The following is a 20,797-nucleotide window of genomic DNA, read 5'->3' on the forward strand; positions in this document are numbered from 1 at the left end:
TCCTTATCAAATTTGCTGCAAGTCTCTAGATCCAGGCCGGCTGTCTCCACGGTACCTGGTTCGTTATCACGGCGGTTAGGTCTTTGTCTGACCTGGCGGTTAGGTCATTGTCTGACCTGCCTCGGGGTTAACCAAGTGTAATAGGTCATTACATTTCTGACGACTGGGTGGGGGGGGGGGCGAGACTAGGGTGGGGTAGAGAGGGGATCCTAGGCTAGGGTAGAAAGGATGGGTGTGTGTTGGGGGTTGTAGGGTGGTGTAGGGGGGGGGGGGTGAGCAGGCCTGGGTGTCTCCAGTGTTATCTCCCATGGCGGGCTATGACGTCATACACCCCGGACAGGGGAGGTAACCGGAAGTTGTATGGGGCGGGGGTGGGGGGTGCTACATGGGTGCTATAGAAATCTTTTCGGGCATTTTAGATGCGAAATTAAAGTCTGTTTAGAACCCCCACGCCCCCACGCCCCCACCCCCCCCCCCCCCCCCACACACACACTCTGCACGTAGAGAGAGAGAAAAAAATCAAGAGACAAGGAAATTATCTCTGGTCAAAGAGATGGAGACCTGCTCATGGAGGTGGGGGAGTGTAGGGGGGTTGGAGGGGGTTGTAAGGCGTCTGGCTGTTCCAGTTCTTCACTGCAGGGTCCAGGAAGACTGGCAGACGACATTCCCCTCTCAGCAGACGATCATTTCACCACTAATGAGTTGATGAAATTATTTTAATGGCTGCCTGCCGGAGGTCCGACCTTGACCTGTAGAGCAGTAGAGTTGAGGAAATTTTGCTAATTTAACAAAACTTTAAAATGTGAAGAAATGAAAAAACATAGATTGTTGTATCATCGAGTGGTGTTTTTTTTTCTAATTGAAAAGAAAACCCACCGAGAAGTGACCGAGGTCATCTGTACATTGTAGCCCGACCTCACCAAATAGTTTGGTTTAGACTCACTCATCCCTAGGACGTACGCACTGAGTGACAAAGGAAACATTTCTAATTCAATATTTACAAATAAATTCACACAGGGCGCCAGGAGTTATGAAATTCTTTGACGCCAAATATCTGATAACAAATGATAACCGAAGTCATAAATACTTTGATAAAACTAAATTATGGCCGTGACGTTGCTCTTGCAACAATTCTCCAAGACAGGCGAACCCCCCCCCCCCCCTTCCAAACACGTGAACCAGAAAATTTGTCTCACAAGATATACCAGCGTTAGTACCTAACACAAGATGACGACTAATGTCATTCAGCACAATTTATATTTCTGGTTCGTAAACATTCGCGTCAATCTTGCAGAGATTGTAATTACTTGTAGGTTCACAAAAATAACTCAAAACATTGGCGTGTCTAGGTGAGCACTGTTTAACCAGTTATACAGATCTCAAAACATGCATAGTTTAGCGTGTCTAGGTGAGCACTGTTTAACCAGTTATACAGATCTCAAAACATGCATAGTTTAGCGTGTCTAGGTGAGCACTGTTTGACCAGTTGTACAGGTGCATGTTTAGATCTGGACATGTTTTATTGAGCACGTACAGGGTTCTAGAGCTGTAGTCGGACCCATTAGATGTGGGCGGGGGGGGGGGGGGGATAATGGGATGAGGCGGGCAACGTCTTGTGGTATGGGGCTAATTTATCGTGTCTGCATCACGTGATCTAGACATTTAAAAATGATCTCAGTTTCGAAATGAAATCTCCACATTTCAAACGGGTTAAAGCACGACGTCAAATTAACCGGAAACTGTTCTTTAAGCGAATCTTTAACAGCAGATAGCCATTAAGATTTTATATTGAAAACAAATGGTTGAGCATTCGTAACGTGGATCTAGGTGCTGGGTTCGATTACGTCAATGTATTTCATGGTAAGGTTTGGGTAGGGGTTTCGATTACATAATTACCTGTCAAGTTCTATACAGGTGCAGTGATTACATCAATGTATTTACCTTCTCTGTAATTATAAAAAACATCTTGTTTATAATTGCACCAGAGAGTCAATGAAGAACATATTTTATTAACATAACATTTTTAAAGTGAGTTTCTGTTACTTAATGTAGAAATGACCAATGACGCAATGCCCCCTGTATCTGCCCGTACCTGCCTCAACATGCGCGACGCCAGCGGTTGCATACCAACCAGCATCCCCCGCCTTGTACAAATTAATGCTGGGTACGGCTGAGTCGCTCACGCAGGGTCGTACAGCGCGCGTGTAAGACTGCAGGCTCACGTTCAGCTATTGTTAGCCCTGATAGCAAACACGTGCACCCAAGTCCTTCACGTGCACCCTAGAGTGAGTTAGTTTTGTGCACATTTTGTTGTATACATCTTTTGAATTACTGTCGGAGTAATTAAAATAATTAGCCAGGTTCCAGATTTAATCAGCAGCAAATGGCATTGTAATTAAGTCAAACAATCAACATGGATTAGTGCACTAAGGTCATCGCTCTATGAATCATCTCCCGTGTATTTAGATACAAATATTATCTTTCATGTATTTAAATACAAATATCATTTCTCGTGTATTTAAATACAAATATCATTTCTCGTGTATTTAGATACAAATATCATCTCTCATGTATTTAGATACAAATATCATCTCGCGTGCATTTAGATACAATTGTCATCTCTATTGTATTTAGATACAAATTCATGATTGTTCATGAAGTACAGTCAATGTATAAGGCTACACGCTACACGATGTAGCCCTATACATTGTAAACAACTGACATAAAACCCGTCTTTAAAAAAAAAATTAGCGATCAGCTATGGTTAGTTGACTTTGAAGATCAATGGTTTACATTTCACTTTCTTCTCCGCCTGGGTAAATTTCGATTTGTTTCGGTGTTTACACGGTCCTAACCATCTCAAGGTCAAGCTGTTGCCCAGCGTGTACTACCAGATTTTTCACACTCGCAGGCCAAATATTCTGCTCGTGTAATTGAATATTGTTGTGTGGGGTGGGGTTGGGGGACGTAGAAGTTTGCTTTTGAAATTTCATTCGTTGCACAGGTGTTCATCATTGACCTTCTGGACTGGCGTAAAAATGACCTTGACATTTGTGTGGAGGTTCTTATTTTACGGGTGAACCTGACATTCTGGCTGCTTGCAATATTTGATCGAGTTATCTGCCCTTGTTGTACATACCAGAAACGATCTAGGGTGTTTTGTTTTATCTGCGAATCTTTGTCCTCAATCAGATCACGTTATCTGCTCTTGTGTTTGTCCTCAATCACATCTCGTTATCTGCTCTTGTGTTTGTCCTCAATCAGATCTCGTTATCTGCTCTTGTGTTTGTCCTCAATCAGATCACGTTATCTGCTCTTGTGTTTGTCCTCAATCAGATCACGTTATCTGCTCTTGTGTTTGTCCTCAATCAGATCACGTTATCTGCTCTTGTGTTTGTCCTCAATCAGATCTCGTTATCTGCTCTTGTGTTTGTCCTCAATCACATCTCGTTATCTGCTCTTGTGTTTGTCCTCAATCACATCTCGTTATCTGCTCTTGTGTTTGTCCTCAATCACATCTCGTTATCTGCTCTTGTGTTTGTCCTCAATCACATCTCGTTATCTGCTCTTGTGTTTGTCCTCAATCACATCTCGTTATCTGCTCTTGTGTTTGTCGTGCAATAGATTAGTGGGGCGCCTCACACCTTTACTCACACATTTTTTAGCAAGACGATGACGTCAGCAAAGTCGACGTCACGGTTAAAGGTGATGACGTCAGTGGTCTGGATGACGTTAGTGATGGGCATAACGTCAGTGGGTCATAGGTAACAGAACGTGGAAAATAATCCATCCCTAGCATCTAAACCAGGGGTCTCCAAACTACGGCCCGCGGGCCGGCAGGTCCTCTCATTCGGCCCGCGGAGATATTTTTGTCCACGAAAAAAAAAACGTTTGTTGGCGATGGCTGCGGAACTTTGCCCAGAAAAATCAAAGACATGTCTGGAAGAAACTGGCCCCCGAACTGAAATTTGATAGTTAATGCGGCCCTCGGACTGAAAAGTTTGGAGACCCCTGATCTAAACGACTATTACAAGATCCGATCCTGATTTGGCCTCACCAAACGACCCCCCCCCACCAAGGATAAAGTCCCCCTAACGGCCCGGACACGTCGGTGCCGAAAAGGTTTTGAACCGTGGATGATTAGATTACAGCATTGAGTTGGTAACCAAATTACCGCCCCTAACTCGTTTTCAATTCTTCTCGCGGTAACACGATTGCCGTCCCCTTACCATCGGAAGTAGAATGGAGGGCTAGAGAAGTGGTGGTTTAGCGAGCCCTTTATTAATAGGGCTGTGGCAATCACGGACATGCTAGCACACGTACTATAACACAAATACACATACATACATACATACATACATTCATATATATGTATGTGTGTGTGTGTGGTGTTAAAATATGGTGATGTTGACGCCTACTATCCTTCAGGCCACAGATGTGGCCAGCTTATCACATTCCTAGATAGAATATAATGCCCCCCCCCCCACCCCAAATCCCATCCACCCCCACCCCCTTTCACCTCCACCCCGTCCACCGAATGTTCTGGTAACCCCAGCAGACGTTGACCCCTACCCGTCACAGCCACTTGCGCCATGTCTCGAGTAATTAATCAATCTGCTAATTAAAAGTGTTTCTATAAATAACTACACATAATTAATTCCATTTCCTTTCCTTTGTGTGTTGAGCATCGCTGATCACGCAGTTTGTGACCTATGTCAGTAACACACTGACATATGACAAATGACATGTCAGTGTTTCAATAGCTGAACCCACAGTACTAACATCAAACATCCCCCAATCCTGGCACCTTTTCTACCCAAGTTTACGTTTGAAACATTGGATTCAACCTTTAGGTGTTTAGAACATTAGTTCTCTCCCTTTCATGTATATACCCGAATTGCTTCCCTTTCTTGAACTCTCCTCAGTACAATCCCTTCATGTCAATACGGCCAATGTCATCCGGTTAAGCCATTTATTTAGAGATTAAACCCAATAACGTAAACAACATTCACTGTTCAAACGTCCAATAGCACAGCTTTATTGTCGTGAGCGTGTCAAGCTATTTCCCGCCAAATACATTATCAACTTGGTGCTAATCGTCTGCGGGCATGTGCAGGGGGTTTCGCGCTACAGACAGCTAGTGGTGGTGCCGTCAATTGCTGGTGAGACAGCTATATAGCTGTAGCTAGATCTTGGCTGTCAGGGGGATGGTTCCATTACCCAAGGGGGGGGGGGGCAATACTGCACCGGAAGTCTCAGGAAGATCGTAAAGAATGTTACACTTTACAAATTAAAAGTTACAAGTTGGTTTCAAGTGGAACATTCATGATCACAAACACGAACACAAACATTAGAACAAACACGACTACAAACGTTAGATCAAACACGAACACAAACAATTTAACAAACACGAACACAAACATTAGAACAAACACGGCCACAAACATTATAACAAACACAACCACAAACAATTTAACAAACACGACCACAAACATTAAAACAAACAGGACCACAAACATTATAACAAACACGAATACAAATTAAAACAAACACGACCACAAACATTATAACAAACACGACTACAAACATTAGGACAAACACGACCACAAACAATTTAACAAACACGACCACAAACATTAAAACAAACACGACCACAAACATTAGAACAAACACGACTACAAACATTAGAACAAACACGACTACAAACATTAGAACAAACACGACCACAAACAATTTAACAAACACGACCACAAACAATTTAACAAACACGACCACAAACACATACCTACCACACATACCAAAGAAAACCTATACCTACAACACACACCACACAAACCTATACACCACAAACACCACATACACTTATACCTACCATAGCATACATGTAAACATAATGTCGGCTTGTGAGTGGGAAAGTTTTTAAAAGAAGATTTAGCCTTTGTTGAATGCATGTATGCAATTAGTGTCTTTCGCTGGTCACAGATTAAAGACACAAATTTGTTTACATTAGCACGCCCAATAAGACAAGTCGTACATTTTCTGAAATTGTTGAACAGGACAAATATTTGGTGAACAGGACAAATATTTGACGAACAGGACAAATATTTGATGAACAGGACAAATATTTGGTAACATGACAAATATTTGGTGAACTTTTCAAACATTTAATGAACGTCACTGTTATTTTGGTGAACATTCTGTAACATCACTGTAACTTAGCAGGCTGTCTTTTAGTGGACATTACTGACATTTAGTGGACATTACTGACATTTAGCTAACATCACTAACATTTAATTAACATCACTAACATTTAATTAACATCACTAACATTTAATTAACATCACTAACATTTAATTAACATCACTGACATTTAATTAACATCACTGACATTTAATTAACATCACTGACATTTAATTAACATCACTGACATTTAATTAACATCACTGCTACTGATTAAACTTGTCTGGTTGAGTTTTGTTCTAGTTTTTGTTCTAGTTTTTGTTCTAGTTTTCATTTTAGTTTTTGTTCTAGTTGTCTATTCTGCTATTAGAGGTGTGATTGTCCTTTGTTCTAGTAGGCAGATAGTTATAAGTGGTGAAGTAGAGTTTATTGACACTCTGCTTGTCAAAGTTTCCCCAACCGTTTTAGTTTCTTTCTAAAACTCCAGACCCAAGCCCACATTTTAGCCTCGTTTTTTTTTTTTCTTTAAAGGTTGCCTTCCTCTTTCTCGAATACGATCTGTTTGAAAAACTATTCGATCATTGATGGATAAAAATAACCGGCCTTGATTAAAACTAGTGGATTCGGTAATCAATCTCCTTGAATAATTGATCGGTGCAATGGATTACCTCATCAATTTAATTACTGATGCTAATTTAAGACACACAAACAACGGCGACCTCAATATCGTCGAGTTTAATCAAAACAATTTAATCATAAATTATATTTACTGGAGGTGGTGGGTTAGTTGGGCTGGTCTTACAGCTTTGGATTATTTTCCCGAAAGTTTACATTGGTTAAATGTGCAAAATTCCGCAGTAGCCTCCCCTAGAATAGATCACAGTTACCTCCCCTTAGAATAGAAAAAGGAGAGAGTAGAGTGAAGTAATATGGGTTTGTCAACTTCCGTGTGTTAGCGGTCACGTGATCAGATGGCCTCTGGTGCTAAGGTCAAGGGCCGCCAGAATACATCACGTGACGATTCACGAAATGAGACTATCAACACACACTTTATACACACACACACACACAGACATATATATATATATATATATATATATATTAATATTAATACTAATAGTTTCGCTGTCTGTCTATCTATCTATCTGACAAGAACGCTCTAGAGAAAACACAAAGAAAATAAAAACATGCATAGTATTTCGAAAAACGAAGTATGACGTCGACACATTTAGCGCACAGAGTAGAAAATAATCTCAAAACCAGAGAGTGCTCAAAGTTATATGACGTCATTGATTTTCGCGTTAACATTGAATAAAAAGGAAATGTTGTCTAATCTTAATGGTTTGCGTGAAGAGTTTCTTGCATACAATTCTTCGGGTAGGGGCGAAGCCCCACCCCCCGCGTAAGAACGTCTGAGCCCCCCCCCCCCCCCTCGGGGAGGGGGCGGACACTGGAAAAAGTATATAATTATATTTCGTTGAATGGGACGGTAGACATTTTTTTTTTTGGGGTGGGGGGGGGGGGGGGTGGGGGGGGGGGGTGGTGTGTGTGGGGGGTGGGGTGGTTTTAGTTTAGACTTTTTCCTCCCCAGAGAGGGGTGGGGGTACTTGAAATTTTCGGGGGCGGGGGTAGAATTTTCGGGGAAGGGGCGGACACTGGAAAAAGTATATAATTATATTTCGTTGAATGGGACGGTAGGCATGTTTTTTTTTGGGGGGGGGGGTGGAGGGGTGGGGGGGGGGTGGTGTGTGTGGGGGGGCGGTGTGTGGAGGGGGTGGTGTGTGTGGGGGGTGGGGGGTGGGGGTGGGGGGTGGTGTGTGGGGGGTGGGGTGGGGTGGGGGGTGGTGTGTGGGGGGGGGGGGTGGGTTGGTTTTAGTTTAGAGAAAAGAGACAGCACTATCAAGCTAGCGCCCGGTGTATCCTTCCTCAACGGGCCATTTTTCTCGTATATATATATATATATATATATATATATATATATATATATATATATATATACATATTTAAATATTCTCATCTTAAAATATGGGATGAAAGTCACCTCTAGCCGTCTCTAAAATCTGATCACTAATTAGCATAACAGAAGGACTGAGGTCATTGTGACCCACTTATAAGTACCCAGAACGGCGGCCGCGTTGATTAGAATTAATTAATGCGACGTCAGATTGAAAATAGCGAAACTTCAATCATGATCCAGCGATTGTAGTCTGAGGTGGGGTGACCGCCATCTGGGGGGGGGGGGGGGGGGACCACCATATTTAATGTGGGGTAACCGCCATCTTGGGGGGGGGGGGGGGCTGCACTATATTTTAGGTGGGGGACCGCCATCTTTGAGGGGGGGGGGGGGCGTGGTGAATTGAGTTCGGTATGCTCCCAGCAGACGATGGAATATTTTACCACATCCTGCCCGTCCAGCCTGCCATTGAAAAGTTGGTCGTCTGCTACAGAAAAGGTTAAAACATTCTCGAATGTTCTGGCCAGGGTCAATTATAGCAGGAGCGGTCTGTTTTAAACTAAGTTTAATTAATGGCAGGATGGTTGGTCGTTTGGTAATTGTAGGATGTATTATTTATGTGGATGTGTGTGAAATTGTGAGGGGGTGTGGTTTTTGTATGACTTTAGTTGTCTGTGTACTTGTGTGGTCTGGTGTGGTTGTGTGGTAACGTACTTTGGTGTGTGGTGTTGTGTGTGAAAATTGTGTGTGTGTACTTGTAACGTGTGTTGTTGTAGATCTAGTCGTCTGAAAGCTCTCCCCTGGGTACCCTCCTATTGTCCGTTCCATCTAGTAGTTAACTCTGAACAAACAGGTTGTCTTGAATCATTCTGACAATGTTGTGAGGCCAACTTGTTGTCTTGAATCATTCTGACAATGTTGTGAGGCCAACTTGTTGTCTTGAATCATTCTGACAATGTTGTGAGGCCAACTTGTTGTCTTGAATCATTCTGACAATGTTGTGAGGCCAACTTGTTGTCTTGAAACATTTGACAATGTTGTGAGGCCAACTTGTTGTCTTGAATCATTCTGACAATGTTGTGAGGCCAACTTGTTGTCTTGAAACATTTGACAATGTTGTGAGGCCAACTTGTTGTCTTGAAACATTTGACAATGTTGTGTGAGGCCAAGTTGTTGTCTTGAAACATTTGACAATATTGTGAGGCCAACTTGATGCAACAAACCAATACAAATACTAAAACAGGTGAAGGCGGTGTAGAGAGTAAGTGGCTTATTGGCCAGGGTCAAGGTCGCAAGTTGGTGTAATAGATGGAATGGTTTAACTGACCGGGACCAAAGGTTCCTGGAAAAAAAGGGATGTCGCTAATAGGGGTGTTTTAGGCTGACGACAACATCGCCACCACACACCACAGTACAACCACAATTGTGTAGTGTTGGTATTAAATAATCAGTTAAAATAGTGGAAAACAAATGGTAAAATCAGTAACTTTAGTTGATACCTTATAAAAATGTTCTTCTCAAGATGATTTATTCACCATAACATGCTCCCCCCCCCCCCCCCCACTCTCAAGCATATTTATTGCTGGATAAGGTAAAGAAAGTCGCCCACTTGTACGTTATGTTGATAACACGCAGTCTTCACCCCAGTTGTATTTCAGTTTGTAATTTTTGTTGGTGTTCACGGCTGGGGTTAATTTATTGCAGGAGGCTAATTTACAAGCCAGCAGCTAAAGGGTTAAGGCTAAACTATCATAACACTTGACCGGTTATCATACCTGGTTATCATACCTGGGGTGGGGTTTAAAGGGTTAAATGTATGAATTCTTGGGCCGTAAACATCGGGTATAAATGTAATTAAAATACAAAAAATGTCGAGTAGTTTGCTGCATGCATACATTTAAAACTAATTTAATGTTACCCAACAAATTTTGTGTTGTACTTAGAAATGAAATGTTGAGTTAACCGCGTCAACACCGGTCCGATTTGCCTCGAGATTTCTGTTTATCCGTTTATCCGCTGGCCAGTTTTTGTTGACCTGAGTTGCCACGATGGCGTTTTATGACGTTGTTTGTTGGCTGCTGGGATAATCTCATCTCTGCTATTTTAAAAATCATTTTGTTTGGCAATATTTTTCTCTTAGCCTAGAAAATAATATGTTTTGTCTAACGGTAACCTTTTAGCTGACAGTCTTCAGGGCAAAAGTTGATTTGAAATCTATTGCAGAAAAAAAAATATATTGCTGTCTTCTCTCCTCTCCCCCTGCCCCACCCCCCAACCAACACATTTGTCCTTCCCCCCCCCCACCATCTCAGGAAGTAACCCCACCCTTTCCCCAACCCCATTTTTTCCCTATGAGATAACCTCTTGACATCCCACCACATTATATACAAAAAGTTTACGACACAAATTATGACTTTCAAAATTTGATCTGATAATTTAGCGTCACCTGACCTGTAGATCAGAGCGTGGTGTAAATCTCTAGAACAAAGGGCTGGAGTCACAACTTCACTGACAGGAGTCATGGCGTCTACTGCTCTTTAAATTCCACAAGCTAAATTTATAGCAAGGAAACAAATAAGCTAATCTTTGTAGTTGAACCAATTCTGGTGGGTTAGAACTGGGTGCTGGTCTCATGTCAGTAGGGGGGGGGGTCAATATTTCTAGGGGTCGGTGGGGGGTCACAAATATTTGTTTACATCAAGTGTGAATAGTGTTGCGATGAATATCACACCGTGTCAAAGTTCATGTTTTATCCACAATTCAGTCATATTGGCGTGTTATATGCGACATATTCATACACCATACAATAAATCATGAAAGACATATGACTGTCATAACCAACATTATCAAGGACGTTTTATGTTTTAATAAATGTGGCCAGATAACGTGTTATAAATCATTCTTTGACGTCACTCGTCTGAATTTTATATTGCATTGCGGCATTGAGATATATAGAGTAAGAATTATTATATAGCTATGTATAATCATATATATATATATATATATATATATATATATATATATATATATATATATATATATATATATATATATATATATATAATTTACAGACATAAAATAGAAAATACAAACACATCATTTCTTTTCTTTTTTTCTTTTTTTTTTCAGATTGGTCATACGACGGTGAGTTATCATAACTTTGTAATAAAAGAGAAGCAACTGTGTTATTTATTTAGGCTTGATAAATTAATTGGGTTGCTTCCCTTTGACTAGAAAACTGTATAGTGTCTTTATTATCACGGGTTATAGCAGTCAGAATGGTGAAAAAAATTATCCTACTAATTAACTTTTGGCGCATGTTGTACCTGTTTAACCTTTGACCTCCTGTGTGTAGGGGTGAGGCAGTGGAAGGACCACTACCCCAAGTGTGCAGGGGAGCAGCAGTCCCCCATCAACATTCACGAGGGCGATGTCGTCATTGATAAGACCATCCCGCCCCTCCTCTACGCAAACTACGACACTGTCATCTCCATGGTCTTGTCCAACGATGGCCACTCAGGTAAACACAGCACACGAGGCAGACACATACGACACACGTAGTAGACATATATGTTAGTCACCCTAATGTCCGTGACCTTATTGTCTGTGACCCTAATGTCCGTGACCCAAATGACCATGACCCTAATGTCCGTGACCTCTGACCCCAGCCTATGCCAGCATCTCTGGAGAGGACGCCCCCACCATCTCTGGGGGTGGGCTGCCCGGGACCTTCAAGGCCGTCCAGCTCCACTTCCACTGGTCAGAATATTCCAACGCCGGCTCAGAGCACTTGATCAGCGGCCACAGCTACCCGCTCGAGGTGAGTCCACGTCTTGCTTGGTTTTCTTGTACGTCCGTGCACCGTTCACGACATGTATTGAATGCAGATAGTTAACAAAAAATGTTTCACAGAAATAATTTGTCGTCACCAGGTCCACATCGTCCACCACAACACCAAGTACGCCAGCTTCAAGGAATCTGTCAATTACACAGACGGCGTGGCTGTCCTGGGGTTTATGTACATGGTGAGTACATACGTACACATAGACACTTACACATAGAGACACGTACACATAGACACACTTACACATAGAGACACGTACACATAGACACACTTACACATAGAGACACGTACACATAGACACACTTACACATAGAGACACGTACACACAGACACGCAGACACTCGTATACATAGACACACAGACACACAGACACTCGTACACACAGACACACGTACACACGTACACACACGTACACAGGAACACATAAACACACAGACACACAGACACTCTTACACATAGACACACGTACACACAGACACACGTACACACGTACACACACGTACACAGGAACACATAAACACACAGACACACAGACACACAGACACTCTTACACATAGACACACGTACACACAGACACACGTACACACGTACACACACGTACACAGGAACACATAAACACACAGACACACAGACACTCTTACACATAGACACACGTACACACAGACACACGTACACACGTACACACACGTACACGGGAACACATAAACACACAGACACACAGACACTCGTACACATAGACACACGTACACGCTGTAATACAATGAGTACATTCTGTCTTTGTTGACTTGCCTCCAGATATCTGAGGCTGACAACAGCAACTACACAGATTTGATTGACAAGTTGATCTTGGTCCAGACGCCAACAGGTGAGTGCTACCTGCGGTCATTTGACTGGTGAGTGCTATCTGCGGTCATTTGACTGGTGAGTGCTACCTGCGGTCATTTGACTGGTGAGTGCTATCTGCGGTCATTTGACTGGTGAGTGCTATCTGCGGTCATTTGACTGGTGAGTGCTAGCTGCGGTCATTTGACTGGTGAGTGCTATCTGCGGTCATTTGACTGGTGAGTGCTAGCTGCGGTCATTTGACTGGTGAGTGCTATCTGCGGTCATTTGACTGGTGAGTGCTACCTGCAGTCATTTGACAGGTGAGTGCTACCTGCAGTCATTTGACAGGTGAGTGCTACCTGCAGTCATTTGACAGGTGAGTGCTACCTGCAGTCATTTGACAGGTGAGTGCTACCTGCAGTCATTTGACAGGTGAGTGCCACCTGCAGTCATTTGACAGGTGAGTGCTACCTGCAGTCATTTGACAGGTGAGTGCTACCTGCAGTCATTTGACTTGAACATATCATGACACTAGTGTGTACATCAACTTTGATGCAGGTTTTGAAAAGTAAACTGTCGAGTTGCACCAACCTTTAGGTTGTTGCTCAATTGACGATATTTATCCTAAACCTATCCCAGTCTTCAGACGTAAAGTTTCAATAACACGTACAACAATCCACCATATTAGGATGACCCACTCAATAATCCGCCATCTTGTTTCAGCCAATCCTGTACCCCTGGCACCTGCCTCCCTGCAGAGCCTGCTGCCTGCCACTTACCAGGAATTCTACCGCTACACCGGAAGTCTCACCATGCCAACGTGTAACGAAGTGGTCACGTGGACTGTTTTTGTTGAGCCAATCAAAATCTCAGAAAAACAGGTACCTAAAGCCAACATTTCCACCAACATTTTTCTTCAAATTTTCATGAGTCCACCCAGCTCTAACGAGTACCCAGCATATGTTTTACACGAGTTGATTTTCCCTCCGCAGATCGCCAAGTTCCGCTCCCTGACAGACGACAAGAAGACCCCCCTGACCATGAACTACCGAGAGGTCCAGCCGTTGAACGGTCGTGTTGTCAAGTCCAACTATGACCCCCGTAAGTCTTACCTTGTCCAACTATGACCCCCGTAAGTCTCACCTTGTCCAACTATGACCCCCGTAAGTCTCACCTTGTCCAACTATGACCCCCGTAAGTCTCACCTCAAGTCCAACTATGACCACCGTAAGTCTCACCTTGTCCAACTATGACCCCCGTAAGTCTCACCTCTAGTCCAACTATGACCCCCGTAAGTCTCACCTCTAGTCCAACTATGACCCCCGAAAGTCTCACCTTGTCCAACTATGACCCCCGTAAGTCTCACCTTGTCCAACTATGACCCCCGTAAGTCTCACCTTGTCCAACTATGACCCCCGAAAGTCTCACCTTGTCCAACTATGACCCCCGTAAGTCTCACCTTGTCCAACTATGACCCCCGTAAGTCTCACCTTGTCCAACTATGACCCCCGTAAGTCTCACCTTGTCCAACTATGACCCCCGTAAGTCTCACCTCTAGTCCAACTATGACCCCCGTAAGTCTCACCTTGTCCAACTATGACCCCCGTAAGTCTCACCTCTAGTCCAACTATGACCCCCGTAAGTCTCACCTTGTCCAACTATGACCCCCGTAAGTCTCACCTCTAGTCCAACTATGACCCCCGTAAGTCTCACCTTGTCCAACTATGACCCCCGTAAGTCTCACCTCTAGTCCAACTATGACCACCGTAAGTCTCACATCTAGTCCAACTATGACCCCCGTAAGTCTCACATCTAGTCCAACTATGACCCCCGTAAGTCTCACATCAAGTCCAACTATGACCCCCGTAAGTCTCACATTGTCCAACTATGACCCCCGTAAGTCTCACCTTGTCCAACTATGACCCCCGTAAGTCTCACATCTAGTCCAACTATGACCCCCGTAAGTCTCACATCAAGTCCAACTATGACCCCCGTAAGTCTCACCTTGTCCAACTATGACCCCCGTAAGTCTCACCTTGTCCAACTATGACCCCCGTAAGTCTCACCTTGTCCAACTATGACCCCCGTAAGTCTCACATCTAGTCCAACTATGACCCCCGTAAGTCTCACATTGTCCAACTATGACCCCCGTAAGTCTCACCTCTAGTCCAACTATGACCCCCGTAAGTTTCACCTCTAGTCCAACTATGACCCCCGTAAGTCTCACCTCTAGTCCAACTATGACCCCCGTAAGTCTCACCTTGTCCAACTATGACCCCCGTAAGTCTCACATTGTCCAACTATGACCCCCGTAAGTCTCACCTTGTCCAACTATGACCCCCGTAAGTCTCACCTCTAGTCCAACTATGACCCCCGTAAGTCTCACCTCTAGTCCAACTATGACCACCGTAAGTCTCACCTTGTCCAACTATGACCCCCGTAAGTCTCACATTGTCCAACTATGACCCCCGTAAGTCTCACCTTGTCCAACTATGACCCCCGTAAGTCTCACCTTGTCCAACTATGACCCCCGTAAGTCTCACCTTGTCCAACTATGACCCCCGTAAGTCTCACCTCAAGTCCAACTATGACCCCCGTAAGTCTCACATCTAGTCCAACTATGACCCCCGTAAGTCTCACCTCTAGTCCAACTATGACCCCCGTAAGTCTCACCTCAAGTCCAACTATGACCACCGTAAGTCTCACCTCAAGTCCAACTATGACCACCGTAAGTCTCACCTCTAGTCCAACTATGACCCCCGTAAGTCTCACCTTGTCCAACTATGACCCCCGTAAGTCTCACCTTGTCCAACTATGACCCCCGTAAGGCCGTAGGGGCTATAGGGTGTCCAGTGACAATGATAGTGCTTTTAATCAGTGGGGGAGGGGGAGGGGGGGGGCAGGACGATTTGTTGTTGTACAACTGTTTTTAATCTCATTATTTTATCTTTTCAGATGTTCACTGGACTTACGGAGAAGATGGTAAGACATGTTCCTTCTTTTTTATCAAGTACTTTTTATAAGTTTTTTATCGAGTACTTTCGTCTATAAATAGAAAAAACCTAATTAAATCATCTGCTAGAAGTCAACAGCTAGAGTGGGTCCTAATCCAGACATGCACATTGAACTTGTGGGGAATAAATGGATGGGGCAGGGGGTGTCATTATTGACAAAACCATTGATGTCTGTTGTTATTGGCGAATGGAAAAGCAAAACAAACCTACCCTGATCAGCTACCCACCCCGAATGTTTTGATGTAAACTTTTGTACTTTACCCGCTGATTTGCATACACGCCTCCCCCTCCCCAACAGATGAGCAGTGGAAGAACCTGTACTCCAAGTGTGGTTCGATCAGCCAATCACCGATCAATATCGAACCGATGAACTGCGTACCTGAAAAAATCGATCCGATGGTCTTCAACTTCTATGAGTCAACACAAAGTTCAATGACCCTCAAGAACAACGGTCACGCCGGTAAGTTTTGGTTGGGTGTGTTGGCGTGGGCAGGATCCGATCCTACGCTGGTATGTTGTTGTGTTATGTGTTGGACTAGTAGACTGAAAGTTTTCATAAAGATTAAGAAAGATTTCCTGTCTGGACAATTAATTGATCAAATACAGACTTACTTTAGTAATAGGTTGACTATTTATAAAGTTTGAAACAAGTACTAACCTGATGACGTATCTGTCTATAAATAGCCGAAGTGGTCATCACCAACGCCAACATCGGCATCCAGGGTGCGGGATTACCCGATCAGTACATGGCCGCCCAGTTTCACTTTCACTGGGGGTCACATGACAAGCAGGGGTCGGAACACAAGATTGACAACAGATCATATCCCATGGAGGTGGGTCATAAGGGGGGTCGCTGGATTAATTGGCTGGATGTGTGGATAAGTGGATGTATGGATAAGTGGATGTATGGATAAGTGGATATACGGATAAGTGGATGTGTGGATAAGTGGATGTGTGGATAAGTGGATGTATAGATATGTGGATGTATGGATAATTGATGTACGGATAAGTGGATGTGTGGATAAGTGGATGTATAGATATGTGTATGTATGGATAAGTGGATGTATGGATAAGTGGATGTGTGGATAAGTGGATGTATGGATAAGTGGATGTATGGATAAGTGGATGTACGGATAAGTGGATGTGTGGATAAGTGGATGTATAGATAAGTGGATGTATGGATAAGTGGATGTATGGATAAGTGGATGTGTGGATAAGTGGATGTATGGATAAGTGGATGTATGGATGTATGGATAAGTGGATGTATGGATAAGTGGATGTATGGATAAGTGGATGTGTGGATAAGTGGATGTATGGATAAGTGGATGTATGGATAAGTGGTTGTGCGGATTAGTGGATGTATGGATAAGTGGATGTGTGGATAAGTGGATGTACAGATAGTTTGCATGAACAGACATAGTGTGACATACCCTCATAGTCATTATGGGAGGGGGGGGGGCTGGTTGAGATAAAAAAAAAAACAAGTAAATAAACACACAGTTACCATGACAACTGTAGTGTAAACCTACAGAAACACACTTACCACTGGACGTTTCGCTTAACCTACCCCCCCTCCCTCTCTCTCCAGCTGCACATTGTCCACTACCGGAAGTCTCTGGGCAGTCTGGGAGCTGCTGTCTCAAAACCTGAAGGTCTGGCCGTTCTGGGATTCTTTTTTGAGGTGAGATCTCCCTCTCTCCCAATCTCTCTCTTCGTCTCTCTCTCTCTCCCCATACCTCTCTCCCCATCCCTCTCGCTATCTCTCTCTTCCCATCTCTCCACATCCCTCGCTTCGTCTCCGCGTCCCTATAATTGTGAAAAGGTAATGAAAGTTGCCATCTACTTAATTAGTCACACTATTCCAATAACCCTAACCCTAACCTGATCCAGATTACCTTAGAAGACAACCCAGCATTGAAAGACATCATCTACAATTTGCCATCAGTCACAGAGGCAGGTAAGGTACCACTAGAGAGACATAATTACCTGTTTGTAAGTCGCCACTAGAGAGATATAATTACCTGTAAGGTACCACTAGAGAGACATAATTACCTGTTTTACTTTTACATTTCGGAAATAACTTTGGTCTTATCACCAAATAAATGAACTGAAGACTGTTGTTGCGCGGCCTTTTAAAATTGACGAATGATTAGTGTGGTGCTGCTGTTGATGTTGACGAATGATTAGTGTGGTGCTGTTGTTGTTGTTGACGAATGATTTGTGTGGTGCTGCTGTTGATGTTGACGAATGATTAGTGTGGTGCTGCTGTTGATGTTGACGAATGATTAGTGTGGTGCTGCTGTTGATGTTGACGAATGATTTGTGTGAAGCTGTTGTTGTTGTTGACGAATGATTTGTGTGGTGCTGCTGTTGATGTTGACGAATGATTAGTGTGAAGCTGTTGTTGTTGTTGACGAATGATTTGTGTGGTGCTGCTGTTGATGTTGACGAATGATTAGTGTGGTGCTGCTGTTGATGTTGACGAATGATTAGTGTGGTGCTGCTGTTGATGTTGACGAATGATTAGTGTGGTGCTGCTGTTGATGTTGACGAATGATTAGTGTGGTGCTGCTGTTGATGTTGACGAATGATTAGTGTGGTGCTGCTGTTGATGTTGACGAATGATTAGTGTGGTGCTGCTGTTGTTGTTGACGAATGATTTGTGTGATGCTGTTGTTGTTGTTGACGAATGATTTGTGTGGTGCTGCTGTTGTTGTTGACGAATGATTTGTGTGATGCTGTTGTTGTTGTTGACGAATGATTTGTGTGGTGCTGCTGTTGTTGTTGACGAATGATTTGTGTGGTGCTGCTGTTGTTGTTGACGAATGATTTGTGTGATGCTGTTGTTGTTGTTGACGAATGATTTGTGTGGTGCTGCTGTTGTTGTTGACGAATGATTTGTGTGATGCTGTTGTTGTTGTTGACGAATGATTTGTGTGGTGCTGCTGTTGATGTTACGAATGATTTGTGTGAAGCTGTTGTTGTTGTTGACGAATGATTTGTGTGGTGCTGCTGTTGTTGTTGACGAATGATTTGTGTGATGCTGTTGTTGTTGTTGACGAATGATTTGTGTGGTGCTGCTGTTGATGTTACGAATGATTTGTGTGAAGCTGTTGTTGTTGTTGACGAATGATTAGTGTGGTGCTGCTGTTGATGTTACGAATGATTTGTGTGAAGCTGTTGTTGTTGTTGACGAATGATTTGTGTGGTGCTGCTGTTGATGTTACGAATGATTTGTGTGAAGCTGTTGTTGTTGTTGACGAATGATTAGTGTGGTGCTGCTGTTGATGTTACGAATGATTTGTGTGAAGCTGTTGTTGTTGTTGACGAATGATTTGTGTGGTGCTACTGTCGATGTTACGAATGATTTGTGTGGTGCTGTTGTTGATGTTGACGAATGATTTGTGTGATGCTGTTGTTTATATTGATGAATGATTTGTGTGGTGCTACTGTTGATGTTGACGAATGATTTTTGTGGTGCTGCTGTTGATGTTGACGATGATTCCCTCTGCGACCAGGAACCACCACCACCATCCCCTCCTTCAGCCTCAACTCCATCTTGCCCAGCAGTAGGAACACCTTCTACAGGTACTCCGGCAGTCTGACGACACCTGGGTGCCACGAGTCTGTCATCTGGACTGTCTTCACTGACACCATCAAGATCTCGGCTAAACAGGTGAGGCTCACGGGGTGTCCTGAATCTGGGTCCATTAGGGTGGGTAGCCTGTGGGTGGGTTAATTTAATGTGGGTAGCTTGGATATTGGTACTCTAGATTTACTTACCCTTGTAATTCAAGACGTCCGTATCACACATGTTTACATCAGCCCTACCATGTTTACAACAAACTGTCCTACCTCCCCCAGCTAAATGAAGCTAATTAATTAACCCAACCCCCTGCCTCCCCCAGCTAATGAAGCTAATTAATTAACCTCCCCCAACTAATGAAGCTAATTAACTAACCTCCCCAGCTTGCAGCCTTCAGAAACCTCAAGTCCTCCCACAAAGATGCTGACGGCCACAGCCTCAATCTCGTGGACAACTTCCGGCCCGTACAGAGGCTCAACTTGAGAACCGTCGTCAGGAACTTCAACAGTAAGTCTGGGGTCAAAGGTTACTTGACAGGGGAGGTGTGGGGGCTGCATGGGTTATCTGTATGGGGGGTGGGGGGTGGGGGAAGACGTACCCCGGGGCAACAGTGCCACCCACATTTGGACTTGACGTAGCACAATTGGAGAAATCACGACCATGTTCTCTGGGGCTGTAGAGTTGATGCGGCGTCTCTATAGGCCTACACGCCACGAACGGCTAAATTCGCGGAGAGGGGGGGGGGGGGGAATCCACACAAAAAAAGTTAAATGTTTAAAAATTCTATCACGAACAAAACTCGATTACAATCGGCAACTAAGCGAGATTGTAGGGAACATGTTTTCTTGTGGTAACGGAAATATCACTGAGTAAGCAATGCATACATCCCAGGTTACGTGTCGTGTGCTTGACTTGGCAATGGTAACATCTGATCGCTCTCTCTCTAGCCTCGCCCCAAAGCCCCACTGTAACAACCCCGGCGTCAACCCGTGGGTCCGAAGTTTTGCCCCGGACCCCCGGGATCACACCCCAGTTGGAGAGCCGTCTGCTCGCAGCCCTCCCCCAGATCCCCACCACAACACCCCCGAGAGGAAGTCGAGTGTTTGACCTTCTGCGCAAGTTCAAGGGCGAGACGGAGGAGGAGTCGAAGGTCAAGGCCGCTTCAAACAAAATCAGCCTCATCCTCCGCCGTGACAAGGACTAACGTGTGGCACCACGTGATTTAGGCCGGCCGATTCTGGAATTTGATTGGCTCTCAAGACAAACCGGAAGTACAAGAACTGGCATTGGCTGAAACCTGGCAAACAAGATGGGGACGTCCAGCAGACGTGCCCTCTCATCTGCCCTCCCATCTGCCCTCTCGTCTTCCCTCCTATCTGCCCTCCCATATGCCC

The 20,797-nt window shown here is 43.9% G+C and overlaps 1 protein-coding gene across 2 annotated transcripts in view; it reads left to right on the top strand.

Moving 5' to 3' along the window:
* Positions 1-20,797, top strand: part of LOC131946442 (uncharacterized) — a 68,083-nt gene that overhangs the window by 38,019 nt on the left and 9,267 nt on the right. For both annotated transcript variants that reach the window (XM_059307211.1, XM_059307210.1), the window contains exons 3-16: positions 11,264-11,278; positions 11,490-11,654; positions 11,803-11,954; positions 12,067-12,159; positions 12,774-12,843; positions 13,527-13,684; positions 13,796-13,904; positions 15,759-15,785; positions 16,116-16,277; positions 16,502-16,650; positions 17,406-17,498; positions 17,708-17,774; positions 19,336-19,493; positions 19,787-19,910. In XM_059307211.1, the coding sequence (XP_059163194.1) occupies positions 11,264-11,278; positions 11,490-11,654; positions 11,803-11,954; positions 12,067-12,159; positions 12,774-12,843; positions 13,527-13,684; positions 13,796-13,904; positions 15,759-15,785; positions 16,116-16,277; positions 16,502-16,650; positions 17,406-17,498; positions 17,708-17,774; positions 19,336-19,493; positions 19,787-19,910 (1,542 nt within the window). The remainder of the gene's footprint in view (positions 1-11,263; positions 11,279-11,489; positions 11,655-11,802; positions 11,955-12,066; positions 12,160-12,773; positions 12,844-13,526; positions 13,685-13,795; positions 13,905-15,758; positions 15,786-16,115; positions 16,278-16,501; positions 16,651-17,405; positions 17,499-17,707; positions 17,775-19,335; positions 19,494-19,786; positions 19,911-20,797) is intronic.

This window comes from Physella acuta, unplaced genomic scaffold (assembly GCF_028476545.2).
Source record: "Physella acuta isolate Inbredline_101_S28 unplaced genomic scaffold, ASM2847654v3 ptg000561l, whole genome shotgun sequence".
Lineage (NCBI taxonomy): Eukaryota > Metazoa > Mollusca > Gastropoda > Physidae > Physella > Physella acuta.